This window comes from Hemibagrus wyckioides, linkage group LG10, assembly GCF_019097595.1.
Source record: "Hemibagrus wyckioides isolate EC202008001 linkage group LG10, SWU_Hwy_1.0, whole genome shotgun sequence".
NCBI lineage: Eukaryota > Metazoa > Chordata > Actinopteri > Siluriformes > Bagridae > Hemibagrus > Hemibagrus wyckioides.
In genome coordinates, this window is record NC_080719.1 from 21505493 (window position 1) to 21515000 (window position 9508).

The window sequence follows — 9508 nt, forward strand, 5'->3', positions numbered from 1 at the left end:
TCATGGCAACATGACACTACCAGAGGAAGCTCTAATACAAAGTGTTAAAGAAGTGACAATATCAGACTAACTCTCCACCACCCTCTACCAATTCTCTGGACTCTAACCTCAGGATCACGAAGGCAAATCTGATTCTGGTCAGTGACACAATGAGGTATTTTAGATCTCGCCAGTGGACTGAAAACTGAACCATTAACAGAATCCCCACTTTAAAAGTTAGCACTAAGTTAGTGTTAATGTTTAAGAGGAAGTAAACTTTGCATGTTTGCTCATAGATAAGGGAAAAGGTCATAATGCACCGAACTCGTGGCTGCTCATTCAATTTACCCATTTCTGTAAAAAACAGTTGTGTCTTTGTTACATTTATTAACAAAACAAGACTCTCCAGTGAATGCTTGTAGGACTAGAGTATGTGGCGTCATGTTCCATTTTCCAAGTCCATCTTCTGATTTGAGACGCTGAGATCTTTGGGAATGTTTTTTTTTACTTGTAATGAAGCACACAGTTGAGCAGTTGGGGGCTAAGAGATTTGCTCAAGGGTCCAGCACAGCTCTCTGGCAGTACAGGGATTTGAACTCACAAGCTTCAGATTAGTAGTTAAGAACCACTGTACAGTATGTAACTACTGCACAACAAAGCTGAGCTCTAATTAACCCTCAGGAGTCAAAACATGTTCAAATACACAACACAGTGTTAATATTATTAAAAATACAATACTCCCTATAATAGTGAGAGCAGTTTCTACAGTATGACTATGACTCTTACCAAAAAATAATTATAAACAAAGGGTCTGATTATTGATGATAAACGTCTGATCCGTGAGCCGGAGCCATTGTTTGCTGTCAGATGGTGATGTAACTGACTGCAGGTCTTGATTTATGTTAATATAAATTCCAAACGTCCCGAACACAGCTAGCAGTTAAGGATTTACAAGCACTTTGAAAAGCCAGGCCAGACCACGAGAGCAGCGATACAGTAATCTGAACACTGTCTGTACTTAATAGAGACTGGAGACAGTAGGTGGAAGACAAACCGATGGGGCCATATGGTCAGCCTGAGACGACCCTTTTATTTCAGGAGTCATAAAATCCAACACTGAAAGCCAGCGCGTGGACTCCTGTGGAGCTGAGGGAGGGAGGGATGCTGTGACATAATAAATAATCACATATCTCAGTAGGCTCAGGGTGAAATTGGAAGCTTGTGTAGGAGAATTTGAAAAAGAACAATCTTTTTCTGTAAGATGAGTGATGTAGGTTCAATGTGGGATAACTAGACAAGTTTGGGGAAAAAACAACTTTGAACTGCTGACAGGAGTGAAACCCAAAGTGCTCTCTGCTGTCGTAGCTCATCCACCTCAAAGCTCCATCTGCAGTGCATTCAGAGATGCTTTTCTGCTAAGCACGGTTGTAAGGAGTGATTTTTTGGGTTACCATTGCCTTCCTGTCAGCTCGAACCTCGCTGGTCATTCTCTCATGTCCTATCTAACAATAGAAAGTTTTGCCCACAGAAATGTTGATGATTTCACCATTTTGGGTAAACCTCAGAAACCAGTGTGTGTGAAAATCCCAAGAGATCAGCAGTTTCAGAGATCAGCCCTTCTGGAACCATCAGGTCACTGAGATAAGAGTCTTCCTCATTCTGATGTTTAAACATTAACTGAAGCTCTTGACCTGTGTCTGTGCTGCTGCCATATGATTGACTGAATGGATAATTGCATAAATGTGCACACCTGCATTAGCTGATCCTTTATCCAGCAATTCTCCATTGCAGTCTTGTCCTGTGGTCCTATATTAGTTGTTCAGTAGTTAAAGACATAACTGTGAGGAGCTGAGAATGATGGAATAAGAGAGAGAGAGAGAGAGAGAGAGAGGGAGAGATGGGGGGAGGGAGAGACACAGAGAGAGAGAGAGAGAGAGAGAGAGAGAGAGACAGAGCAAAAGACAGAGAGACAGAGCAAAAGACAAAGACAGAGAGAGAGCTGCTGAGATTGGCAGCAGTGCCCTTTCCCAGCTAGTGACTGAGCACCGACACAGAACCACGCTGATCAAGTACACACTCAGCGCACACACACTGGCATTGGAGACAGGCTGCTCTCAGAAATCATGGCTCCCTAAAGACAGAGTGCACACAAGAGCAACAGCAATACAGTGGAAAAGGAGCTGCACTTGTGACGAGTGTAACAAATTCAAAGACTTACATGAAATATATTTTTACAAATTTCAATTCACACACACACACAGTGCTCCTTCTGCACAACACTGACACAACCTGAGAGACAGTGAGTAACCCATCCAAACACACACACACACACAAAGAGCCCTATTTGTTTTTTTGTTTTGTTTTTACATGGACACTTCTTCTTCTTCATCTTCTTCATCTAACTTCACACACTCACATTCTCCCCCCACTATCCACTATCCATATTAGAAAACTCCATTTTAATTAGTGCAGCCACCAAGTCCTCCAAGTCTGCCATACAGCCATCTTGTCTGAACCCATCAGAAAATTTAATAAACAGATTTTCTTCCTTTCATGATATTTATACTTGGGGCCACTAATAAAGCATTTATGAGAACATTTTTCACACATACCTTCAAAGCAGCTCTCTAAGAAAATGAAAAGAAGTTGAGGTAACAGCCATTTCCATGTAAACAACTAGGCTGAAACCTTTTCCAGTTCTTTTGCTTATATCCATCTAGATCCAAAAACAATCCAAGAACTTTAATGCCTTCTCTTCCTCATTGCAGTCCCAGTGGAAGCTGAGGTGGTCTTCCTTTATTCCAGGGACATAACAAATCCCTGACTCTGCACCAGTGAGGGAGGCTTTTTCAACATTCAGCTAAACTCCAGCAGACTGTATGGATACCCTCCTGCTCAGGAAAAAAAAAACAATAACCTCACAACAGAGGCTGTAGAACTAGGCTACATAGATGCCCTTTAGAGTTCACACCCCTGACGAATACCTCATTAAGAATCAGGTACTGGACAGTCCACTCCCCGTTATCAGCATTACTGAAGCCCCAGTGGACAACAACTTTAGCTATGAAATAAACGTATTTTTTCCAAACCCAGATGATTCACATGCAAATAGAGGTACCTCAGTGGATAAGACATTGGACTTCTGATCATAAGGTTGCCCGCCACTGCTGAGCCCTTGAGCAAGGCCTTTAACCATCAACTGCTCAGTTGTATGAAAACTGAGATGAATATAAGTCTCTCTGGATAAGGGCATCTGTCAAATATCGTTAAATGGAAGTAGTCATTGAATCGGTGGTGTTTGCCACTGATGCTTACCTACAACTTCTTACCTCAAAGCTATAGATAGATAGATAGATAGATAGATAGATAGATAGATAGATAGATAGATAGATAGATAGATAGATAGATAGATAGATAGATAGATAGATAGATAGATAGATAGATAGATAGATGGTCCCACCATCTTCCAGGATGAGAGGTAGGTACACAAGACTCTTCTCTGTTTTGGCACAGAGGTGGTGCAATGAACTTCTCCTAGATGTCTGAACAGCTGAATCACTGGCTGTCTTTAAACGAGCGGTGAAGACCTGCTGCTTCCTGAAACACTTAAACTAGTACTTAACAGTTTGTTAAAAAAAATATTGTATAATGTATAATTAGGAAATAATATTATATTTCCTCACAGCAGAGTTTTTTAGGTTGATGGTATCTTTAGTCTGTGACCTAGTGAACCAGTCTCGATGGATTCACTGATAGACTTCAAAGCACTTTTGTAAGTCACTCTGGATAAGGGCCAAATAACGTAAATGTAAATGTAAATGTAAAATGTAAAATGTTTTCTCTTAATCAATAGATAAAAAACAACATTAAGATTATTACTATAATAAACTTCAATAACGTCCCTTAAAAACTAATTAAACATTATTGTACAGTCTGGAACATAATACGTTTTCTCTTTTCACAACATGATTCAAATACTTTTAGCTCATGGCACATTAACGAAACAGAGCACCAGTTCTTCAACAATCCTAATTAATACTGAGAGCGTGTTGTTGATGCAGTATTAAAAAATGTGTGGTCACTGTGTGACGATCAGAGTAGCCACTTGGGATTATAGAGGCATTAATGACTATTAATGCTATTATTATTTGAAATGCTTACATATATTCTACCCAATCCTGCACCAGTAGCATTACCACTTTAACTGATCCTGCACTCATCCAATCAATCAAAATCTATATTACAATATTAAGAAGAATGAGTCTGAGGTTCCACCACATTCCACATTAATAAATTCATTTCTACATTCACCTTTAAAACTCTACCCATTCCCAACTCGATAATACACAGCATTTTAAGATCCAAAAACGTAGAAAAATGATCAGCTACCCCTGCACCACCAGCTTCCCCTTCCCACCATCTTTACCAGTCTACTTCATTAATATTATCACAGTGTTTCTTGTAAAAAGGTAACATTTACGTCCTTCAGATGAATCAATTCTGAAATCAATGCTCTTTTGCTGATCTCTCCCTCCCTTGATGTTTATAGAGCCCACACTTATCACCTCTATAAAATTACATAAAAAGAGGGAAAAGAGAGAAAGAGAAGAGAGTAAAGTGAAGACACCCTGAGTGATACAAATCATGAGGCCAATTTAGTAGCTTTTCATTTCATTAGGTTCTCAGCTCAGTGAGAATCTCCTGCTTTGGCTCACTCTATCCTTTTGACCGTCTGCTGCCTGAGGTCTCATTCAAAAAGAAATTCCATACATCCACTGTTTTTCAAATTTTTAATTAGAAGATATAAGTGGTTTTTTGGATCAGTACATATGGTCCTAATCTGATCATAATTTGAGAGAGATCTGATGCATCTAAGATGTCAGACAAAGCTCACAAGAACTTTAAACCATACATCCAAATTCAGATAAAAACTAGAATTTAGCTAGAAACTACATTTTCAGCCTTTATTATTGCCACACATTACATTACAGCACAGTAGAATTCTTTTCTTCACAATTCCCAGCTGTGGAGGTTGGGGTCAGAGCACAGGGTGAGCCATGTTACGGTGCCTCGGTGCAGTTAGGGTTGAGGGCCTTGCTTGGGGGCCCAACAATGGCAGCTTGGTGGTGCCGGGGCTTGAACCCGATCTTCCGATCAACAACCAAAAGCCTTAACCACTTGAGCTACCACTACCCCCCAAAAAAGCTTACAGCACCTAGTATTCCCAGGTGCTCTCCCATCCAAGTACGAACCAGGTCCGACTCTGCTAAGCTTGTAAGATCAGATGAAACTGAGTGTTCTCAGAGTGGTATGGCCGAAAGCATTTTGCAACAGCAAAGCCCACAAAAATAAGATCAACTCATCAACGTTCCTCTCCATGGAAATCTTTAGTAAAAAGTGAAAGATTTATGTGTGACTGAAGAGAAGAAGCTATCGAAGAATCTGTAAATTCTAACCATTTCTGCGACAGCTGGAATTTTCTGAACAAAAAACAACATGAACATGAAGAAGCAGCCATGAAAAATGGAGAGACCTGGAAAAATCCCAAACCCAGAACAAAGTCAAATATATGAAAAAATGATCAGTGTGGATTATAAAATACAAAAAGCCATTAGACTAGCCTAGTACAGAGGTGACTGATAAAATACAGGACATGCAAACCAAAAAACAGTGGACAAGCTGCCATCCTGAACAAAATAATCAAGAACACACATCACAAGATTAAGGCAAGTGTTTCTAACTAAAACTGTTCGACTCGGCTGTGAGTGTAAGTCATTTCTACACCCAGAATACAGCAGCCGTAATGCCGTATTCAGGAGCGGAGACACATCAGATCCAAACACTTACAGAGGCATGTGTGTAAGCAGCACTTTCTTACCGAGCACAATGTCTTTAGCAAACTATAGATCATCAGACCATATCTTTCACTACATACCCTAACTGACAAATATAACAACCAAAACCATGTTTATTTGCTTGCTGTATAGATTTTCCAAAAAGCCTTTCATTCAATAAGGTGTACTGTCTCAAATGACAGAAAGTGGTATTGAGGCAAACAAACATTATAAAAACAGTGTACTTATAAAATGTGTGAACAAAACTGGAAATAAGCAAACTGAATGTAATGATGTGATACAGGGCTCTCTACTCTTTAAGATATATAGTAATCAACTGGCAAAGCGACAAGAATCAACAGCACTGAGCTCACACAGTATGACTCCACTGTAAGTTCCACTATAAGAACCATAGGTTCTCCTCTAGGCTGATGACCTGATCCTGCTGTCTCAGAGGATCTACAGCAGAACCATGACCTCCTGCACAGGTTTACTCAGATCCCAACTATAAGCCCAAATAAAACTAGTTCTAACATTTCAGAAAAGACCCAGATGTCAAGAAAGAGATCCAGTTTCACTGTTTGTTACGACCAAAACTGATCATGATCAAACTACACATAGTTGAAATTCAATGTAAATGTAAACTTGGCTTTAACTGAACTGAGAGAGAACGTAGAAAGGGCTTTCTATGCCATTAAAAATCTATTCAAGTTCAAATAGCAATTAGAATCTGGCTCCAAATAATCCAGGCAGTTACAGAACCAACTGCACTGTATGGCATTGACGCCTGGGGTCCTCTCCTTAATCCTAAATTAAAGTGGGACAAAAAAAAATATTGAGGCCTTGCATACAGAGTTTGTAATGCTTAGAACACTAACATCCTCCATCCACAGAAAGAGAATTACTGAGAGAGAAAGAGAGAGAGAGAGAGAGAGAGAGAGAGACAAAGAAGGAGCTGAAAATGTGGTCACGTGGGATACATGGGAAACGTCGGTAACACTGCTCTGGCCCACACTACACTGACACTACACTAGACTGCTACTGAAGATTTTCATGCCAATAGAGAAGACATTTCAGCCTCAGAAATTAATCAGAGGATATGACTGTGTCTGACCAATCAATAGTCTGCAGTGTTTTAGCTCCGCCCTTATGTCCAGGCTCACATGGTGAAAAGGTAAGAAGGGCAACCGAACTCCGCACAGGTACTTTAGAGCACAGCTCACGTGGCAGTGGAAATAGAGACATTGTAGGGGATTATGGGTAAATTCCCAAAGCCATACTACACTACAAACAGAGCTGTAGTCAATGTCTGCTCCTGTACACATGAAACACACATCGCTATAATGCTATTCACTGCATCGAAATACTTCCAGATGTAACTGTTCTTTTTTTTTTTTTTTAAACATGATGCTTTATGTCACAGACATAATACAGGAATTAATACAGGAATTAGCACTAATGATGTTTTGGGTAAAGGAGTCTGGGAATAATACACAAACACACTGTAATGTTTGTCTGTACACATCTCTGATGAAGTCCCAAAGCTTTGTATACAACTTTCTCCACAATATAAAGTGAGGTGTCGATAATGGAAATATTAAGCTATGCTCGGCTGAAGCTCTGATGGTATTGACCGAGGTGCAACGGAAAGCACAGACCCTTCATCTTCTGCTTCATCCTCATCAGCTGAGCAAATAAATGAGCTCCAACAGAGAGGCTGCATCAAACGGAATAACTGATGCAGATTGCAGGAATACAATGCGCAGGTATTGATGGTTTGAAACCAAGGTCTCGTGACCCCAAAACCCCAAGGCAGAGGGGCTGAACGATTTATACTTTCAAAAGGCAGAATTATTTGTGTTCTGGTCGGCCTTCACACAAAGAAGATCAATGGAGTTCAATGGAAGGTGGCGCAAGTCTGCAAATTAGCGCTTCTGCTGTTTGGCGTGGCGGTGGTACATGGCAGTCTTGTATCTGAAGCCTAACAAGACAGAGTATTTGGGTCACAAAATACGTTTGGGAAAACACTTGGGGGGTGGGGGTTGGGGGGCTGTTAAAAAAATTGGACATCTCTGTGTCTGTGTGTTATGAGCCACTCTCTGTGCTGCAAGTTTGCTCCGACAACTTCAGCCTCGGCGCCGGCATCAAGCTCAACGCCAGCGGGTTTGCCCATCATCAGACCTGTCACTCAAGCAGATGTCAAGTCATTGCCTCCCAGCATTCTCCCTCAGGTCATGTGACCCAAAAGATTGGGGGACAAGATGAGAGAATGCTTAATTTTGGGGATTCAGAGTGTAGCGAGCGATGTGTTCAGGGCTGGTTTCAGTGGATGCTTAAAGAGATCACAGCCCTTCCCCGCTGCACTCGGCTGACCCATGGCACACTGTCGGCCCCGGTGCATTGTGGGAGACTAATTAGCGCCAAGAAGTGCGGTCTCCAAGCGGCGCTGAACTCGGATGGATGTTTTTCAGCCCCAGGCACTTTGGGAGGTGCGGCTACTGGTGAGCTCCCCAACACGGATAAAAAAGACGAGGGGAAAAAGGCAACTCGGGGGGATTCCGGGAAGAATGGGTGCTGGACTAACAATGTGTCTATTTCTAGTCTGCGTGCGTGTGTGTGTGTGTGTGTGTGTGTGTGTGTGTGTTTGTGTGTGTGTGCGTGTACAAATATTTAATAGCATACAAAAGTGCTGTTTTGCATAATGGTGAGGATTGTGCTATTTATAAATGTGATACTGTCTATTTCAGACTATGTCAATTAATTAGTCAAGAGAAACAGACACACACACACACAGCAAAAACAAAAAAAACAATGCTTCACATGCACAATACTGTGTTACAAACCTGGTAAAGGAGCTAGCTGTAGTGGACAGATGCTTACAATAGCTAAGCAGTGGCACAGCACGCTGCAGCAAAGGTCTCGATGCTCAATGAAACATTTATCTCGGTTCAAAAACATTGCTGCCCTTTACACAACTTACAAGAACTCAATCCCTGGTATGCTTTATTGAGCCTTAATCAAAGCAGGCAGCATCATTTCAGAGACATCTTATCTAAAACACATGTAAACGTCATTCACATTTCCTTTCCAGCATTCAAACACACTCCAGGTTTCCCATGCAGGGATGCTTGCCTCGTAAAATGGAAAACCATACTTGTAATTTTGGCGACAGACAATTTTTTTTTTTTTTGCATCTCACAAAAGGACAGGAGCGGCAACTTGCTGGAAGGGGAGGAGGGTATTGGGATGGGAAAAGGTTTTCTATACGTTACCTCATACAGCAGACAGCCTAGCGACCAGATGTCAGATTTGAAGTTATATCCGTTTTCGTGTATCCTCTCGGGAGACATGTAATAAGGGGTGCCCACTGGATCAGAAAAGAGAGAGAGAGAGAGAGAGAGAGAGAGAGAGAGAGAGAGGAAAAGCAGAAGTTAGAGGCACGTCTGGTTTGCTAAGTGAGGAATCGTACAGGCGAGAGATTCACCCATGGATGCTTCATTGATGGGGGCTTCAGATTGAGAAGAAGGCGCCCGGGATGACTACAGAGCACAGAGAGGAAGCTCGGAGCTGAAAGGGATCCTGACTCAACCGTGCATGCTCACAGCGAGGAGTGACAGAAACAAACTCACATCCCGAGAAAGCCGGGTTCGTTAAAACGGACAAACAGATAGTGACGAGATCACAGAGTTCAAAAA

At 41.5% G+C, this 9508-nt stretch overlaps 1 protein-coding gene, 1 non-coding gene and 1 pseudogene across 2 annotated transcripts in view; all 3 read right to left on the bottom strand.

The window, feature by feature from the left end:
* Positions 1 to 9508, bottom strand: part of nek7 (NIMA-related kinase 7) — a 70640-nt gene that overhangs the window by 21194 nt on the left and 39938 nt on the right. The window contains exon 8 of the mRNA XM_058400932.1: positions 9086 to 9180. Within this exon, the coding sequence (XP_058256915.1) occupies positions 9086 to 9180 (95 nt within the window). The remainder of the gene's footprint in view (positions 1 to 9085; positions 9181 to 9508) is intronic.
* Positions 5183 to 5301, bottom strand: LOC131360990 (5S ribosomal RNA; annotated as a pseudogene).
* On the bottom strand, positions 5302 to 5412 carry LOC131360986 (U5 spliceosomal RNA). Its single transcript, XR_009205938.1, has one exon. It is a non-coding gene; the product is annotated as a U5 spliceosomal RNA (small nuclear RNA).